This window comes from Fundulus heteroclitus, unplaced genomic scaffold (assembly GCF_011125445.2).
Source record: "Fundulus heteroclitus isolate FHET01 unplaced genomic scaffold, MU-UCD_Fhet_4.1 scaffold_291, whole genome shotgun sequence".
NCBI classification, from domain to species: domain Eukaryota; kingdom Metazoa; phylum Chordata; class Actinopteri; order Cyprinodontiformes; family Fundulidae; genus Fundulus; species Fundulus heteroclitus.
Genome location: NW_023396701.1, coordinates 1 through 20,117, shown reverse-complemented (window position 1 = coordinate 20,117; position 20,117 = coordinate 1). Strand labels below are relative to the sequence as shown.

General features: G+C 38.1%; 1 protein-coding gene across 1 annotated transcript in view; it reads left to right on the top strand.

Moving 5' to 3' along the window:
- LOC118556291 (cAMP-specific 3',5'-cyclic phosphodiesterase 4D-like) overlaps positions 1–20,085 on the top strand; it is a gene marked incomplete at its 3' end in the record, with an annotated part of 71,577 nt that extends 51,492 nt beyond the window's left edge. Inside the window, exons 2-13 of the mRNA XM_036130187.1 lie at positions 2,913–3,104; positions 3,965–4,006; positions 5,848–5,884; positions 8,151–8,224; positions 8,310–8,359; positions 8,960–9,072; positions 13,139–13,232; positions 17,551–17,723; positions 17,809–17,907; positions 18,127–18,291; positions 18,393–18,492; positions 19,931–20,085. Coding sequence (XP_035986080.1) covers positions 2,913–3,104; positions 3,965–4,006; positions 5,848–5,884; positions 8,151–8,224; positions 8,310–8,359; positions 8,960–9,072; positions 13,139–13,232; positions 17,551–17,723; positions 17,809–17,907; positions 18,127–18,291; positions 18,393–18,492; positions 19,931–20,085 — 1,294 coding nt within the window. The remainder of the gene's footprint in view (positions 1–2,912; positions 3,105–3,964; positions 4,007–5,847; positions 5,885–8,150; positions 8,225–8,309; positions 8,360–8,959; positions 9,073–13,138; positions 13,233–17,550; positions 17,724–17,808; positions 17,908–18,126; positions 18,292–18,392; positions 18,493–19,930) is intronic.
- Between the last annotated feature and the right edge of the window lie 32 nt (positions 20,086–20,117).

Below are 20,117 nucleotides of genomic sequence, written 5' to 3'. Positions count from 1 at the left end.
TCTTGGTTTGAATTTTGATAAAAATGATTTAGAGATGCCAAATAAGGATCAAACCAATTTAAATCTGAGTTGGTTTTTTTTGTAAATATGGGGGCAGACATTGATTGCAGTTCTGCTGTCCTTTAGAAAACAGGCAGCATTTGATCTTGTGTCCATTTACGGTTTTAAATGTTTATGATTCAAAGTTCAGGATGCAAAACACAAAACTGCTGTAAGAAATAATAAATGTTTATTTATTTATCCTTAATTTAAGGTGAGATGACTGATAAATTGACAGTTCTCATTCACAGCTTGGGCTATATGCTTTTCCTTAGCTAAATGTTGTTGAAAGCTGCTTTTACTTATGCATCTATTTTCATGACTGTATGCAAGTGTGCACATTTAGGCAAATGCATGTGTTTATTTATTTATTTCCACTAAGCACTTTACGTGTTTTAAGATTTATTTTTGAATGACTCTTTCTTGTGATATGCTGGGGAAAAAATCCAGTTTGTCTTAATTTAATCAAGAGTAAGGTAGGATGTATTTTAGTTCAGTAAGAGTGAGGGTGTAGAAATGTCTGAAGGGGAGCAGGGGAAAGGAGACAGCTGAATTAAAGGAGAGACATGGGGGGAAAAAAACAGTGCAAGGATGTTGGGAGGTGAGCTATTCCTTGGAGTTACCTTGTAGGGTTTAAAAATAGAATCTCTCGTAAACATAAATGTGAGGCAGAAATCATCCGAGCTGCCTGAAAAGGAAGGGGAGGAGGGGGGAGGGGGCATCTACGTAAGCATCCCTGCTAGTCTCCCAGTTCACCTCTTTCCTGTCAGGTAGATCTATTTTTAGCCTCTGACGTCACCGGGCTCCTCTGATGGAGCCTCGTCACGGCCCACTACACGGACCCAAGGGGAGGGGTGGGGGTTACAGAGCGGGGGGGGGGGGGGGCTGCTGCTGCTGAGAGTGGCGGTGGGGGGTAGGGTGTTATCATTGAGGTAAGCCCTGCTGCTGCTGCCCCGCCTCTCTCCTTCTCCCTGCACCAATCGGGTGTGAGTCGCCAAACGCATCACTGCGCTGGATGCAGCCTTCATGGTTACTCCTCCTCAGCATCATCATCATCATCATCATCATCATCTCTCCATCTCTATGTGCTTCTGTGAATTGGACTGGTTCCATTCACAACCAGTTGCATAATAGCCCTCCTTCATTTATGTGGACTATTACTGGAGGAGCCCTGCAGGCAGGGCTAAAAATAGCCAGAGAGGCAACCTTGGTGCTCTGGTTTCTATTGATGTGACCGAGGAAGGAGGGAGCGCAGCTGAGCGAGGCTTAGAATGGATCCCATTGATGAAAACACACTGAAATAAATGCACAAAAAATATCTGCTGAGGTATCCGTTTGGTGGTGGAGCCGAATCATAAACCTTACATTCTAGCACTGTAAAGCAAAGAAAAGCAGCATAAATTTCTGAATGTGTGTTCGGATTCTGAAGCCAGGCCCGATTCAGATCGCAAGGATTTCAAAAGGGTTTTATTTATGATGCCGTTTGGTTTCAAGCACCAGATTCAATCAAAGATGCAGAGTAATCACTTATTTCTCTGCCTACCCATAAAATCTAGTTTTGAACTCTGCCGCTCTGCTCATAAAAGTTGTTTCTGCTGCCTCGGCCCTGAACTGGAGCGCAGCAGCTCTCGCTGGTGCCGGGTTTGTGGGTCGTAACTGTGCTGACGTAACGCGCCGGCGTTGACGTCATGTGGGGATGGCGGACAGAAAGATGTGCGTATGTGTGTGCTTGACTGGGAACAGCCAGTAATCACAAGGTGACCCGCTTTGCAACGAAAAGGAACCAAACGGCTTTTTGTGCTGTTTGTCGGTGGGTTTATTCAGCACGCCTTTCAGAAACTAATATTTGCAATTTCTTTTCCTTTTCATTCTTGTTCTGCTGCCAAAGCATTTGTCCATGCAGTCGTACAGTGAATGAGCCACATCAATCAGTTGTGCGTCTGTGCTTTAAACACTCTGGTGCATAAAAACTCAGTTAATTGCATATTTTTATTAACCAATGAGTCTTGTTTTTATTTTCAGATTTAACCATAGTGATCAATATTATTATTATTATTCACATCAAGCCTGAAAATGATTTGACCTTTTTTGTAATGTAAAAGCATTCATCTGTCATTATAAACTTGACTGCCTTTTCTTCATAGATTAAAGGGCCAAATTGGACACATAGGAGTAAACTAATAATTTGCATCAAAACTGTTGATATTTTAGGCCATAAATTTGGAGACTTCCAGCTTTTCTGTATTTTTTTTTAAGTTGATAGAGGTACAAAAAATAGTAAAAGGGTCATTGAACAACTTTTCAGACTTTAGCCAACGTTAAATTGAAGTTAATGTTGATTGGTGGTGCATAAACTGTATGTGCTTTAAATGTGAAATAATACAACAAAAGTACTGTTTTACTATTTTTGCAAACAATTATCAAATGTTCAGAATGCTATAAAAGCTGGAGAAACAAATAACAAATCTGAGTTTGGAAAAATCTGATAGATTTTAAAGGAAGCATTTTATAGAGCCCTGACATTAGTTTAATCTAGATGTGTAAGTTTGCGTAAACTTAACTTTTTCTCCATCTATTTCCATCTGGTTTATTTGCCCTGTTTTAGCATGAGTTTGCATCCTCAGCCACTGCACTAACTGTGCCATAGGCTCTGTATGAGTATGTTTATTCTATGAAATTATACATTGTATCTATTATTTGACATCTTCTGCTTTAATTTTTATTTCATGCTCCACTGCTTTTGTTCCACAGCTGTTATATATGATGGCAGCAAAGGTTAACTCGGCATTATTTATTGAAAATTGAAAAAAAAAAAAAAAAACTGCATCTAAATCCATGGCTTGTGATTGATATCTTCTGTTCTGTTTTTGCAGTTTTGATGTGGAGAATGGCCTGTCGGTGGGTCGCAGTCCACTGGACTCTCAGACTAGCCCGGGCTCTGGTCTGGTACTTCAGGGCAACTTCCCTCACAGTCAGCGCCGCGAGTCTTTCCTCTACCGCTCCGACTCAGACTTTGACCTGTCGCCCAAAACCATGTCTCGCAACTCGTCCACTGCCAGCGACCTGTGAGTAATTAAACACGCTGTGTTCTTTGAACGGTACCGCTTACAAACCAGCAACCCTTAAGCACACGCTCTGTCTGCAGCTGAACGATGGAGCAGCTTGATTTGCATCAGAGGTGTGCTGTAGAACAGTTATCAGCTGCATGTAGTTTCTGTCCTTTGGTTTGTCATCTTGAAGGCCTAAAAGAAGATGTACACTTGAATCATTTGAAAACAGTAACCTTTTGAACAACATGCTAAGGTACAGAAAAAGACCACTTTGAATCTATGGCTCACTTTAAGTAGAGATGCACCGATCACTGAGTCAGACGTCGAAATCTGACAGTTCTCCCTGGATTAGTGATTATCAGGCCAGATGCTGAAAATCTGATTTTACTTTTTCTTTTCAGTTTATTAAATGAAATAAAAAGTGAAACACCAGACTTTTTGGTTCTGTGAAAGCACCAACCGCTTTGAGACACTTTTTTTGAGTTTAGTAGAAATAGACAAAGGTACAGGACCAACATCTTGATCGATAAGTGAGGATAAACTTATAATTTATTCCATTTCTGCAGGATACCAAACTACCACCTGTATATAGGAACATGCAGGAAAGGCTTTCTTGTTTTACATGTCACTGTACTTTAAAAAAAAATGTTCAGGGAAAGCCTGGTTGGTGCATTTCTACATTACTCTCTTTTATAGGTCCTGTTGTTGGCATTATTTTGCATCTATCTTTAAAGCCTCTTAGGAATGCAGATTAGTGGCCCTTTTTTGCCTTCCATTTGTGAAGATTTCTCTGTGTAGCTAGAAGTCTGTTTAGAGCCAGTCAATGTGTAAACAGGGCCTCGACCACCAATGGCTCTTGCTGCTTTGTTTTGAAGGGAGGAAGGATTGAAGCATTGGGAAGTTAATTGGCTGCCTCGGTGAGACAACGTGTGAAGATTCTTGTGTTTTGTTTTCCTGTCTGTCCCCTTTGGGCTCCCTCGTGTATCCTGACCCTTCTGCTTCCGCGTCACCTTGTCTTGAACACGAAGTCCTAGCAAGCATTCGACAGAACTGAAATCGCCCATGTTTCATTTTTCGTTCGGAGAATGAATTTGGCGCTGATTTTACTCGGTGTTGAAATGTTTGCTAGAAACTGATGCACAAACTGTCTTAATTTCCCCAAACAGCATGACATATGAAGGTGCTTAAAGGGATAGATCAGAGGTTTTACGTAGAGTGGCGTTAAAAAGTTACAACTGGTAAAAACCTCACCTGCAGAAAACACAGAGCCTTGTAAACGTACCTAAATAGTAAATCCAATAAGTGCAGATTAATCTCTTTGAAGCCTTCAGTGGGTGGCTGAAAATCGCCATGAAGACTAAGGGACACAGCAGACCTGTCAGAGATGAAGTTGAGCTTTTAGAAGAGTTGTCTCATAAGACGTTATCCGAGGCTGTCAACATCTCCTGGAGCACTGTTAAATCCATCATTTCCAAAGAAAGGAAAAGAGTTTCCAACAGATGGTGGTCCACCAGGCAAGGGGAGAAATAATGTGAAAATTCACTGCATTTCCAGTAGGAGTTACCGGCTTTGCACATCTAGAAACTGGAGTTTCTTTCCGTTTATCTTTGCAAAGTCCTTCAGGTGGGATCTGATTGGATAGAGAGCATCTGTTGTCTTCCTGTCTGGACTTCTTGTCCGACTGATATTCTCCCACCTGAGTTGTGGATCTCTGCAAATCCTCCAGAGTTTCTCTGGACAATGCTCTATTTCATTTTCATGTCTTTTCAGGTCTTAGTAGGGTTCCAGTTGTGCCATGCTCTTTCCATTTTAAGATGATGGATTCAATGGTTTTCTGGTAGATGTTCAGAACTTAGGATAATGTTTTATAATCTAACCCTGCTTTAAACCACTCAGCAACTCCATCACTGACCTGTACACTGTGCTCCCTGATCTGCATGATGTTTGTTCACTAATGTTCTCTAACAGAACCTCTGTAGCCTTCACAGAACAGCTGTTTTTATACTGACATTACTAATGAATTAAATGGATTTCATGTAGGCCTGTCAGAGTAAATTCATTATTATGCACTACTTTCTATTGCATAAAATCCCAATAAAACACATTACAGTTTAAGCTTGTAGTACCACATGATGTAAACTAGTCCAAAGGGTGTAAAGCTCTTTAGGAGACATGATACATTTAACACTTGTGCTTTTCAAGCATGTGTTTGAGATGGTATGGTCCTTATATGTACATAAAAGCAAAGATGCTCAGGACGTTTTTAACTGCAGGTGAGGTATTTTTTAGCCATAACCACATAACAATAAAACCCTGAACTATCCCTTTAAGGTGCATGCGGTGGACGCCTTTTCAAACAGCACTTAGAGCATGAACTACTGCTCCTCGTCTGCTTATTGTTCTAAAAACTCAAACCTGTTTCGGGGGCCTTGTGTGATATTTCTGAAGCTCAAAGAAACACGGGTCAGTCTCTGGATTGTCGCTGCTACATTTCAACCCAGTCAGTCCAAGTTATTTCAGTATTCCCTTTCTGTTAAAGCTGATCCAGCTCTTGAGATGTACTGCATTTGTGCAAATAATATGACCCACTCTCTGTTCCCTTTACCAAGCCATAAGTTCGGACCAGACATGGTTCCAGCTTTCCTCCAAGATCCTTGTGTATTGTCTTTATTTGTCTGTGAATGCTTTGAGAGTTTTGAGTCATGTGCCTTTTCACTTAAATGGCTTTTTCACCAGATGTTTGTGTGTGGTGTTTCAGGCATGGAGAAGACATGATAGTGACTCCATTTGCACAGGTTAGTGCCATTAATGCATATCCCTGAAAGTCCATTTTGTTATCATATATGACCTGATTAAAACATATTTACCAGCAACTATTCTGGAGTAAATGATTAATGAGAGATTTATTAGTTCAGCTATCTTAGTTGGACCATGAAAACATTATTTACTGAGAAGGAAACTTTCCCTAAGATCATTTTTTTTAGATTTCAATGGGTTGAAATATTCTAAGACGTGAGTTTCTGCATGCCAGAATCTGACAAACTAAGAAAAATACCAACGATTTAATGAATATGTTTAACACTAATTCCCATCTAAAGTATAACATACCCTTTGCTGCCAAACTCTGTTTGGTCTGCACCAATTAAAAATTATTTCTCTTTGGAGGGAGCTGGATTTTTTCCCCCCTCAAAATTCATATTGTGAAATTGTTTTTGTAATTGTCCATATAATCCATGTGCCATCATGATGGAGGTTACTCATCAGTCTGAGAAATAAGAGATGGTTCATGTTTCACAGAAAACACCCACACACATTCTCTTTCTACTGCACAGCTTGTTCTAACTATTTATCCCCTGAGCATTCTGTGCACAGGGGATTTTTCCATTCATTTATTCTGGGTTCACCTACAGGAAACTCAGTTTTTGTTTTTTTGTCCTGCAAACATCAGGAAACTCATCTACGTACATTGGTGCATTGAGTGATGTTGTGCATTTGTTGCCTGAGGTGTGTAAACCAAGTGGATTTTTGACATTTTAATGATTCAGATCAGATCATTTGTCAGTGATAATACTGGTGATATTTAAAAGCTAAAATAATGTGAAATAGCACCTTACACCTAAATGGTCGTGGTTTAGTTACTGATATAAAGGTTATTGCAAGGGTATCAAAATTTTTTTCTCTGGAATCTATTTTTAATGAGATTCCAAAGAAAATACCAGAAGGATGAGAGTTTTCTCCAGCAGAGTAACACGACCCTCCCCCTCCCCCACCTGTTGATTCACACTGCCTGTCAATTGGCTGGAAAGATGCTGCTACAGTTTTCCTTCGCTTACAAAAAAAAAAAAGAGAAAAATACTGCATTTTGGATAAATGTCTGTCAGAGAAAAACAGACAAACTCTTGGTGTCTATATAAAAATACATGGTGTAGGCAGCATCATGCTGTGGTAATGCAGCTCATCACTATTAAAAAGGTTACATTGTTTAGAAACTACATTTTCCAAATTTTGAAAAGCATACCTGATAAGCAGGTTAATGGAATAATTGGGATAATTTACTTGCGGTACCACTTAACAATAAGGCTCCCTTTATAGAGGCTTATAAATGGTTTGTACACATAATTTAATCTGTAAACTTTATAAATCATTAATAACTTTATTATGCATTAATAAAGTGCGAGAAAGAGAAAAAAATGTCCTGTTTCTTCCCAAATAGTAAGCTAAATCTATATTTGTCTAAAACGTTTCAAATTCTGTATATTTCATCTAGTGTTGCTCTACTAAATATATCAGTCTAAAGTACAGCTTTGTAAACTCAATAAGCATTTATAAACATAATTTTGTACCAAGTAATTATCTACTTTATCTCTCTGACAGCCGTCAACTATAAGCAAGACCTAAAGAGAAGGAAATTAGCTAAATTTAGTATCGCAAAACTTTGAGTATTTTCCTACCTTTTATAATGTTTTCCAAATGGGGTTTGCTAACAGTATATTACAATTAATAATTCTACTTGTTTACTTTGATCCTTTTGAAAGGTAATTAGTGGTCAAAGCTGATTATACCTTCTAAAGGTTGTTATTAGCTTTTGTTATTTAAAGGTTTCCATTACATAGTAATTGATGAAGAAGTCTATAGTTATTTTATAAATATTATGTTGGTCAACTGTCCATAATAATGAACTTTACATTTTAAACAGGTTACAAACTTAAGATAAGATTATCTCTGTAAAGAAACTCTCTATTGCGAAAGTAAATTGGTGCAAAAAGCCTGAACATTATTGCTGAAACAAGTTACTATTATTGTTTTTTCACCACTTTGCTATTTTATCGTAACCGTGACCTGTTGTGATTTCCAGCACAAATAGCAATATACTTCTTTTTAAATAACCTTACAGCTCAAACATCACCTTTTTAAGTTTCATAAAACCACATTAGCATGAATGGCTGTGAAAGTGTAGAGATTAGAAGGGTTTTAAGGTGGCAACAGTTGGTCCTGCTCTGCCAAGCCGTTAACTGGTGAACTGTCTCAGGTTTATTCATTCATCTTCTCACATATCTGCAGGTTCTGGCCAGTCTGCGAACAGTAAGAAGTAACGTTGCTGCTCTTACACATCTCCAAGATCGTGTGGTAAACAAGTAAGAGCGGAATTACGGTTTCGAATGACAAACTACTCAATGGCTTTGCTTAATTTACCAAAACCACATCTGTGTCTTCTTCCAGACGACCATCTAGCGCCAGTCAGCCTCCTCTGTGCAAGCCGTGTATTTCAGGTCAGTTTATGAACAGACACTGTGAAGTTATAGGCACAGGTAAACATTGTTGGCTTTAAAGGCATATAACAGTATTATTGCAACTTTTCCTATTTAACTGTGTGCAGGCTTGTAGCTCATGATACAGCTGTGCTCATAAGTTTACATACCCTGGCAGAATTTCTCCATTTTTGAATTTTTTTGTATGAATAAAAACAACTCTGTCATCGTTTGTCGTTGGTGGAAGTGGAAGCTATTCGTTATCAAACCTTTCTGTTTGTTCTTTTTAAATCTTAACGACAACAGAAACCACCCAAATAACCCAGATTTTTACATAACCTGAATGTTTTTTTTTTTTTCAAAAAGCCTGCTAACAAGTTGATACATGTTAGCTTAAATGGAAATTATAGGCAGCCATCCTCATCTGTCTGCTTGTAATTAGTGAGTATAAAAAGTCTGTGGATTAGTCAGTACTGACATTTTTATTAAATTTTTAAACCGTAATGCTAATTATTAAAATATTTTCTGAAATTCCTTAAAATCGATACTCATTTCATTCTGAACCTAAAATTGCAGTTTCACAATTTTGACCCGAAACATGTTGTTTGCGTGACTTTTTAGAAGAGCCCTATCAGAAGCTAGCGATGGAGACTCTAGAAGAGCTGGATTGGTGTCTGGACCAGCTGGAGACGCTGCAGACGAGACATTCAGTCAGTGAGATGGCGTCCAATAAGGTAAACAGACACGCCGCTCAGCTTCCTGAGACACAATGAAGCTACAACTGTTTCCTAATATTTTACACGGTCTTTCTGGGTTCTAAATGTCATTTACTATCTACTTTTTACCTTTAAAGGCAGTGGTTGCCCTTAGAGGTAAAATGGGAATAATTTATATATGTCATTGACACAGCAGACAAAAATGCATTTATACTGACTTAAAAAAATGTTAAAGTCCAATATGAAGAAAGAAAAGCAATCCATTAGTGTGAAAAGGCACACTGAGGTTTATGAATAAAATGTTCCTCTTCTGAAAGAGTTAATTACCATAACTTCTTTTTGTTTGTCCTCTCTGTGTGGTTCCTCAATCACACCCTCAACCAATCAGCTCTCACTGCAAAAACGGAACTAGAAATAAGTAAAATGTTCTTAAAATTTGTGTATTTGTCCTTGATTTGAGCAGGTAAATAAGATGATTTGCCAATGGAATAAGATTTTTGCATTTAAAATAGGAACAATTCATCCCCATGATCTCATTTAAAGTGCAGGATGTCTAATTATCTTATTTTAGGGGTAAAAATACTCATTCCATTGGCAGATCATCTTATTTACCTGCTCAAATAAAGAATAAATACACTAACTTTAAGAACATTTTACTTATTTTTAGATCCGTTTTTGCAGTGCTCAGTTATCCACCCAACCTCTTAAGTCAGACAAATATGATTGGTCAGAGGGAGATGGGGGGCAGCATGCAGGACGGAGAGGAGAGTTCCTCACAGAATCTCCCTGCATCCCTCTTTCTCATTGACAGTGTGTAACAGTAGCTGGATAAGAGACTGCAGTCAACACCCACCCCGTTGCTCCATATGTTAGAGCTCTCTCCATCCCATCATTATTCCCGACGCCTTATCTCCTAAACAGCGCTGGGACTGTGGCCACTTCGACTTCTATTCGGCTTGCTTTTCTTGTTCAGACACTCCATGCTGCAGGACTTACGGGGCAGATTACAGTCGATCAGTCACTGGAAAAACTTGGATTTTTGCTGCCACTAACACCAGCATGCGTTGGCTGACATGGTTCTGTTGGCAGTTTGGGTTTTTCTGTGCTGGAGACTCAGACAGGTGAGTGACAGGGAAGTGGAGCTGGTTTCCTTGTTTACACTTGGATCTACCGATTGGTGGTGCAGGTTTTGCATGGGTGGGGCGGGGGGTTGCCTTGGCATAATGTGGAGTTAGCCTGGCTGTCAGATCTTTTGCAAGACTGGGATACAGATATAGTAAAAAGAAGAATAATCAGAGAAGAAGCATCCTAACAAGCATGTCATATGTAAACCTTCTATGCTTATGTGTTTGCCTGCTCATAAAAAGTACTGAATCATAGCGGAGGAAATAAATAACCTGCACGTATTACCATAAGGATGATGCATGTGTTTGGGTGCAGCCATATATGTGTCACACATGTAAACGCCTTAGCATCTTTCCTCACCCAGACCCCTTCCCTTCTCCCTCAGTCACCACGTGCCGAAGCAGTTACATAATCAGTGTGGACATCACCACGGTGATAAATGCAAGAAGGAACAATGAACACTTTTGTTTCCCGAAAACTTCTTGGCAGGAATAGCATCACTGTTTTAATTCTTCTCTCGTGATAGTACAGATTTTTGCCGTATAATTGAATACAGAGCTTTGCTTTTTTTTAAATAATTAGCAGAATGTTAATATTTCAAATCCACGATGATGATACAAATGACAAAAGTGGTCCATGTTTATTTCTACATGATAAGAATCATCATAGTAATATGATCTGAAAGTGCTTCAGACTCAAAAACTTTAATTTAAAACAAAATATAATATAAAAATAAATACTCATACCCTGTGAACTTTGTCAGCACTTTGAATCGTCTTGTTACTGAAAAGTGCTTCATAAATAAACTTGCCTCACCTTCCCTCCCATTACAATTACAAACTTCAAAGGATTTTAATTCAATTTTACATGAAAGACCAGCTAAACATATACCACATATCATCATTCCATTCAGCTCCCTTTAACTTAATAATTTTCAAGTTTTGCTGCTGCTAAAGCTGCACAATTTCAGGAGCATTTTGTTAACAGCTTTGCACTTCTAGAGATTGAATTTGCCCATTCGTTTCTACAAAATTATTCAAAGTCCATCAGATTGAATGTACTGTTAACTGGCTTTGTTTTTTCTGTAAATTTGCTTTAAAGTATTGACAGGCTCGGGTTAAAGTTGTTTGGAGCATCTGTCAAAAACAAAGCAGGATGGTAAACGCATGTATAACTCGCAATAATCTACCTCTGACTTTGGGAATAAAATATTGTGCTCCCTGGTCTCCCCTCTGCTGATTATGATAGACTATATTATGATAAACTAAAATCAAGAAAATATTCAATAACATAACATCTACGAATTATATCATAACCAAATCCACCTTAAGCATCAGTGGCTAGATTATGTGTGCACTGGAACTTTTAATTTGGAATGTGGTTATATGTAATAGAGTTTTTTTCCTAACAAACATTTAAACAATATAGCCTATTTATTCACAATTTTTAAACTGTTCCAAATTAAGCTCAGCCATGCCTAATCTTGCTAAATGGTCAGGAGGAATGTTTTAGAAAAGTTTTAACTGTTAAAAATATACTGTGTATATATATTTTAATTTTCTTTAGAGTCCCCAAATTTACCTCAGGAAGGCTACTGCTCCTGTTACAGGAGCTATCTGTTCTTGATTTGCAGTAAAAGTTAAACAAATGCCTGGTAGACATTATAACAGATAGAAATATTTCAGAACATGTAAAATGAGGCTATGGGGGTGATATGTCTTGTGAGATATCTGCCAGCATTGATTACAAAGAGGTTAGCTCTGAAAGAGCTAATGTTAGAATGTTAGCCTTTTTACTAATTATAGAATATTAGCCAGTTTTCAGCATGTTAGATGGTGTAGGTTAATGTTAGGTAACCTACTAGTGTCATCTCATTTTAGCATAGCAGAGGAAGAAGGTTAATGTTAGATAATTTGCCAGTGTTAACCAACATGCTAACCTTAGCATGATAGCTAACTTTAGCGTGTTAGCAATGTTTTGCATATTATATTGAGTAAGTTTATTAGCTAGTTTTAGCCAAATTTGTAAAGTACTTAAAATAGTTTACTACATCAAGCTCTGAACTGAGCGTGGTGGTGACCCTAAAGGTTAGAGCAGGGCACTTGTGTCCTGGGAAGGGCACAGGTTTGAGATTTGATGTTCAAATCCCTCTTACGAGAGAAACAAACAACCACCCTTATGTAAACAAGACCAATAGGAAACCCACCACATTGTAATATGGACCCCACTTGTAAGTGTAATGTATGTATTTATTATGGCATTGTACGCAACATCAAAATTATGCTAAATCCTTTTTTCAATGCACTCTCTCTCTCCAACTCTTTGTTAGATTTTTTTCCCCCCATATTTTCTCCAATTACTGCAACCCACTCTGTCTCTTCATTCGTTTCCCTGTCAGTTTTGGGTCTGGCATGAGTGTCTTTGGGGTTTGCCGAGTCAACTCAGGCAGGGACAAACACAAGAAAACGAAGGTGTGGAAAGGACAAATTACCTGTCACTCATGTCATGTCTTTATTGTGGGGAGCTGAGAGTTAATAAAAAGGGTTTAACTCGTAAAGAAAGCCAAGCCCAAATAATTAACAATTGTTCAAAAGCAAGTTTAAAAAAACGCAACCCGAGGCTCTTGAGATTTGCAATCAACTTTAAACAAAAACAGGCCCAAAGTCGCTTAAAATAAGCAAACTTGGCAACGCTGCCCCGAATGCATCCAGAAGCACTGCACTTTGGGAGCCCACTGCTCCCTAAAAGAGAACAAAATTCACAAGACTGTATGTTGTAATGACAAAATAAAGTTTATTATTATTAGAATTTGGAGGTGTCTTTGAGTTTTTACATTCCGAAGTAACTGAGACAGTTTTCAAACACAGAACTAGTACATAAAGACAAAAACTCAAAAGTAACTGCGCATATGCAGTTTTTTAAAGATTGCTAAATCTTTTTTTTTTTTTTTGCTCCACAGTTTAAGAGGATGCTGAACCGTGAGCTGACGCAGCTATCAGAGACGAGCCGCTCAGGGAACCAGGTGTCAGAGTTCATTGCCAGCACTTTCCTCGGTGAGTTTATTACATGATAAAAGAAGTGGGCTCGACACAGCTTGATCAACAAATATTATAGATTAAATACCTGCTCGAAGAGATACCATTAATTTTTGTAATGGCCTTGAGTTGTTTTATTTTTTAGAGAGAGGTGAATCCCACACAAAATCTAAAATGCAGATATTTCACTATAAATACCAGTGACTGTAAAATATATTGAAATCTGTGGGAGGAGAGAATGAGAAATGTATTTGTGCTGCATCTGGGGTGCAGCTCATTTTTAAAACTGACAAAGCTCAATGGAGTTTGTTGAATTTTAATGATGAATGAACAAAGGTATTAATAGATTATAAGTTTTACTATGTAAGAAAACAACTGTTTTGATTGTTCAAGTTACGATCGAGTGTCTTAAAACACTTTAATCTTTTCACGGTTTATTATGTTACAGCCACATAATTCAATGTATTTGTAATAATGTTATGTGATAGAACAAAACAAATCATCTAATCAACGTAAATGTTATTTATATAGCAACTTTCAGAGACAAAAATCTTGATTCCTGCACAAAGAAAAATTATGAACGTTAAAACTTTATTAAGAAAGCAAGAGATAAATTAAACAATACAGATGATCACAAACTAAAAGTAAATCAATTTAAAGCCCCAGTATCTAAGATTTTCACACTGGTGCAGCAACGACCTCGCTGTTAAGCATAATAACTGGTACAGAATCCGCGGAGTATCATAAATGTGACAATGTCAACATGTCCGCCGTGTATTAGCTACTAATAGCTACGTTTATCTTGTCAAATGGTTTTTGGCACCCTTGCCAAGTCCACTTGTTTTTTTTCTAAGGTTGCTTGTAAATTCTGTGGGTCATAGTTTTTTTTGGGTTCGTTTTGGGTTCGTTTCTGAACGTGTTCGTTTCTGAACGTCTATTTTGCGTCTAATATAAGCGACTATAAACAGAAGTAAAGAGACCCAGTCTTGCTGCTGTTCTACAGACAGTGAACGGGCTGATATTCCTCTGCTGCTCCCCGTACACGCATAAATGCTCTTCATCCAATCTGACTGCGCTAACAAAAATCTTGGTCTTCCGATATGCACAGTCGGTAGACGTATGCCAAAACACTTGCGGGTGTAATTGCTGCAAAATGTTGCTCTACAAATATATGTCAAATTTTTCCTGTTTTGTATATGTAAAAAATTTAAAAAACAGGTATCCTTTTTGTTTTATTTGTGTAATATACATCAGCTGAACTGCACAACATGAGGTGGTAGATGAATAGGATTGGAAATAAAAATGAATTGTGTTTTCTTGGATATTATAGGTATGTGTTTGGAGAGAAAAAACCTTGAGTTATATTTAAGGTCAGGAAACAGGAGAGTGTTATTAAAAATTAACAAAACTGTGTGGCTCGATTTTAAAGAAATTATAAAATATCAGAGAAAAGAGAAAATTCAAATGATAAAAGAAAAATGAAATGTAAATTAGGAGGAGGAAATTTATGCAAAATTAAGAAATGCAATATATAAGAACAGGGAAACTATAGGCACACGGATATAGGGATAGGGAAAGAAAACGTAAATAAAGAATGCAGACGGAACATTTTTGTCTAACTGAGGGAACAAAAAGAGCAATTTTCTGAAGGAGCGAACAGACTGGGAAGGTGAGGATTTCTCCGTCTCTGAAGCAGGAGGAGGTGCGGAAACAGGCAGCATTCCCGGACACATTGTGTGGCGTTGTCGTGGCAACTAGGTTGAGTATTATCCGACGGCGTGTTGCATCAATAGGAGGCTCAGTCTTCGGCAGCCCCTCTGGCAGGATGGTCCAGCCGAATGAGGATGGAGCCGTCAGTCAGGCTCCGTTCTGAGATGAATGCCTCGAGGCTGGCTGCGTTTGGAGATGAACCCCATGGCTCTGGGCGTGAGGAAGAGGAGGCACTGTGAGAGAGGTGAGAGAGGCCAGACGGTGCCTCCTGCGAAGATGTTGTTAGGATCGTTGATCCGTCTGAACGGTGGCGTGTGCTTGTATCGAGGCTCAGATCTGGATGTTGATCAGGCAGTCGCTGCTGCCAGGCTAATGAGAGCAATCATGGCTGGAAGATACAAAGGATAATATGTGACCGTGAGGTAAAGAAGTCAAAGTAGGAGGATCGTTTTTTTTTTTTTGGTCTTTACAGAAATGGATGAGTCATTTTAACACAACCATGTCTGCTGGGACAGCACCTTTGTGTCATCAGATGGTATGGAGATCATATCTGCTGCGCTGGTAAAAACCTTGTGTCTGGGCTTTTTTTCTTCTTACTGCTGAGGATTTCCTTAATTTTTTTATTATTATTTATTTTGCATTCGGAAAATGTGAGAACCTCTTGTTGTTGGGCTTAAAACAATACCAGCCTCTTTCTTCTTTCTGTACCTTCGACCACAGAGTTCTTTACACATCACAAAAACAGGATATGCAACATCCTCTCTGGATTTTCTGCACAGCTGAAATCACAGTTTCTTTATTTTACCTCTGATGCAGGAGCAATCCCAGTTGTTTGCAAGGTCATTGTTTTGTGTTGTGTAGAAAATATGCCAAATTGCATGACCATCCTTAATAAAAAAATATACTGAAACACTGAAAACTAGAATAATAATTTTGAGGCGAATTTCCCATCTCTAGTCTTTGTATACCTTTGTACTAAATATATTATTTTTATCTGATTTCTCTTTTAAAACTATAAGACCAGAATTGAAAATATACATATTTCCAGCCTTTCTGCCATTAGCAACAACTAATTATTTACTGTTTTTACTATTTTCAAAGAGAGAAAAAAGGTTGATATTTAAACTGTCTTTAGCATCTTATGATGGTCATTATTAGCCTGACTGGCATGGCTAGCTTTAGTAATCCCAATTCTCTGTATGTATTCCCTGGAGAATGTTGACTCTTACCTGAACTCAGAGGTTTCGAAAAGGCTGCCATCATTTATAAATCCTCTATGTACAATGGCTGAAAGCTTTAAAAGGACAAAACAGGGCAACTTTGTTATACTTCATTCAACCCTATTAACGCCTGAATGCCTTGCTATCTTGCAGCCTGTTTCATTTTAAGTATTTAAATATCTCCTTGCATCATCTTAAAAAAAGATCCAGCTTTTATGTTTATGACCCATCTGTCACCTGTGAGGATCAATTAAGCTGAAGTCACCACCATAGTTTGAAATGGTCAATTGCCTTTAGGTATGTCTGGGTATTGAAGGACTGACGAACTGTCCATAATGTGTCCACTGACTTGAGATAAACACCAACTATTCCTAATCCTGAACAGGATTACCAGTACATAGAAAATTAATGGATGCATGTGTAGAATTTGTCTTCTCTGGTTGTGGGGAGCCTCTACTAAAAAAAAATCTGTTGAATACTCAGCACCAATTTACGACTATCTTGATATGTGGTAGTTTTCAGCTTTGACCCAAATGAGTTTAGAGAACATTTGAGATGCACCGGTGAGAACTTTGTGGCCCACTTCTGATCTCCAGTTTCTGTAAAGCTTTCGCTAACATATTCTAATTTTACTTGGATTTATTTTTGAAGAACTATAACATAATACAATACAAAAAATTCTTACATGTTCATATTTTAAACTGGGTTCTTCATGTTGTTAGCAATTTGCATGGTTAATGTGATTAACATGGCTACCATCACTAAAACAACAGTCTCCGTGTGATTCTTGATAAAATCCCTTACCTTTACTCTGAAATCTCAAAGAAGCTGCTAAAGCCATGATAATAAAGAAGCTGAAAAGCAAAAAGCTACATCCTGTTTTATCCTTACTAACCCTGAATAACTATGTCTCAATGTGTTGTAAGAAAAAATTATTTAGTTTTACAGGGCTTTGTATGTCTCCGTAGTGTAGAAAATAGCTGACTTTAAGTCTTCTCTCTGTGACAGCGCCTACACTGAAGAGTGTTGCTGTCAGAACAACCTGTAGCATTCATAGTCATATGTTTGTTTTGTTTTTTTCAACAGCCCAGGCGCTGAGGATTGTCCGATTCGTGTCACTGACCGATTTCTCTTTGCTTCTCTAGAGAAAACTGATTTCTTTTGCATTTCGTATAGCTTCTTTTAGATTGTGATCAAAGTGCGTGAACTGATAGCAAAATCAATTAAATGTAGACATGACTTGAGGAGCTGGGTGTTTGGGATAAATCAAATTCGAAACAAAGCTAGAGCTGCTGAAGCTGCAGAAAGATAATGTCGTACTCGCTCTCACTACCTGTCCAAGGTGTAAATGGGTTAATAGCAATATCCAATATTGTGTTTTTTTTTGTTTTTTTTTCATACTACAGAGAAGCAACATGACGTGGAGATCCTATCTCCGCCTACTAAGGAGAAGGAGAAGAAGAAAAGGCCGATGTCACAGATTAGCGGTGTGAAAAAGGTCACACAAAGCCCGAGTTTAGCACCTGCCCTCATCCCTCGCTTTGGAGTCAACACACCGCATGAGAGCATGTTGGCAAAAGTGGGATCACACACGCTGAAATTTTAAAACACATACAAAGAACTGTTTTTTATAATTTACATGTTATTGTTATTGTTCTTCACAGGAAATTGAGGACCTTAATCGCTGGGGTATGGATATTTTCAAACTAGCAGAATATGCAGGAAACCGCCCTCTGACGGTGGTCATGTACTCCATCTTCCAGGTAAGGGAATCCCTGTGCAAGAAATTGTTTTTCGCCACAAGATGTGGGGAAAAAAAGCATAAAAATGGAGCCAATTAGCTAAGTTTAGATGCAAACGAATTACTGCAAAGGAACCAAAACTGCCTTCAACTGTAGTTCACCAAGTTTAATTAAAAGAACACAGAAGATAATCTACACAGGGTTGATGTTTTATTTGTTGTTTGTCCTTTTCATTGACAGGAGCGAGATCTTTTAAAAACCTTCAAGGTGCCAGCAGATACCTTCCTCACCTTCATGATGACTTTAGAGGACCACTACCATGCGGACGTAGCTTATCACAACAACATCCACGCAGCTGATGTGGTGCAGTCCACCCATGTTCTCCTGTCCACTCCTGCTTTAGAGGTGAGCTCAGGAGTTTTACTCTCACCGTTTCCACTCAGGGGACGTTTTCGGTGTGAGTTAATGTAGAAGTGACCCTGGTTTGTCGTCTCTCTTCATCCAAGGCGGTGTTTACAGACCTAGAGATCATGGCGGCTCTTTTTGCAAGCGCCATCCATGACGTCGACCACCCAGGCGTCACCAACCAGTTCCTCATAAACACCAGTATGTTACTCCCTGTTTCTGCATTCAGCTGAGATAATAGATATGATATTAAGAAGTATAGTATTGGGTAAAGTTTACAATTTCAACATTTACAACTTAAATTTTTGAACTAAGCAAAAAGTGTTTGAGTAGTTACACAGTAATATACTTATAATAGCAAATCTTTAAACAGTGTGATTCTGTATTTTTAGGTGTTCTCCTGCTTAAAAATTATATTGTGAATAATATTATTATAATAAAATAGTTGTATGTCTTTTGCTGCATCTTCTAACGAATCGACAAAACCGGGCTGATTCATTATAATTGTATAGAAATCCTTGCTTTCTTACTGGAGTAACATAATCTTATTCTGAATAAATGAATAAATAAAATTTAGTAAGCAGGAGGGTGAAGAAGGGAAAGCATCCAATTTTGTGGTCGCCAAGTCTCCATAACAAACATTGAACACCATCTATAAGCCAGCTGTACGTTTGGGCGGCATGTGAGGGAGAAAAGAAGAAAGTTTTTAAGTTTAACCATCACAAACAAATTGATCAGGTTTGCTACTGTTACTGTTACTTTACCTGCTTTGATCAGATGACACTGATATTTCACTTTTCTGCATTAAAACTCTCCTGGTAAATTCAGAGTGAAAGGATGAATATGTGTATGCCAAGATGAAAGCACCCATAACCACTAGACCACCAATCCCCTACAGCAGCAGGGGCGCTAATAGTAATTAACAAGTGATTTTGTTAAAGAAAATATTATTATCATTATTTCTTAATGTAGAATTTTCCCCTCTATGTAAGTATACCAAAATGAAACAGTTTTTTTTTTCTTCGGATTTCCCAGTTTGAAAAAGATACAGAAATTTTAGCCTGTCTGCTCTTAGTAAGTTAATTAATGTTGTTAGGTATAACTGAGAGAAAACTGCTAAAGCGATTAAGTCTCGATCACTCTTTAGGGATTTATTTAAGAAGAAATCTTAAATCATTTTAAACAACCCACTCAAACCCTTTCACCACACTCACTATACATTATTAAAACATGTTTTATTCCATTTTTTATATACCGCATGTTTTATTTCAGACAACGAAAAAAAGCACATTTCTTTTTAGTTAATCAAACTTTCATTGATTTTATTTTTGAAATGTGCAAAATGGCATGTTTTGGTCTTTTTATAAGTAGTGTGACATTGATGGGTGACTGACTCTGTCTACTGTTTAATTGACTTAATTCTAAACAAAACCACAGAACAGGCCACCATAGGCTGCCTTTGACCTAAAACTGTTTTTTTTGTAGAACAATTTTTAAAGTTTGCCCTGCGACGACCTGTCCAGGGTGTACCTCACAAGAGATAGACGTGTTAGAAAATGGATGGATAGATGGATGGATGGATGGATGTTTAAAGTGCCGTGTTGTTGGATAGTGACATTTTTCTGTTTCCTTCTTGGAGGTTCCGAGTTGGCACTAATGTACAACGATTCATCTGTGCTGGAGAACCACCATCTCGCTGTTGGCTTCAAGCTACTGCAAGAGGAAAACTGTGACATCTTCCAGAACCTCAGCAAGAAACAGAAGGACTCCCTCCGAAAGATGGTGATTGACATGGTATGGCCCCTTTTTTTTAACTAGGATTCCTG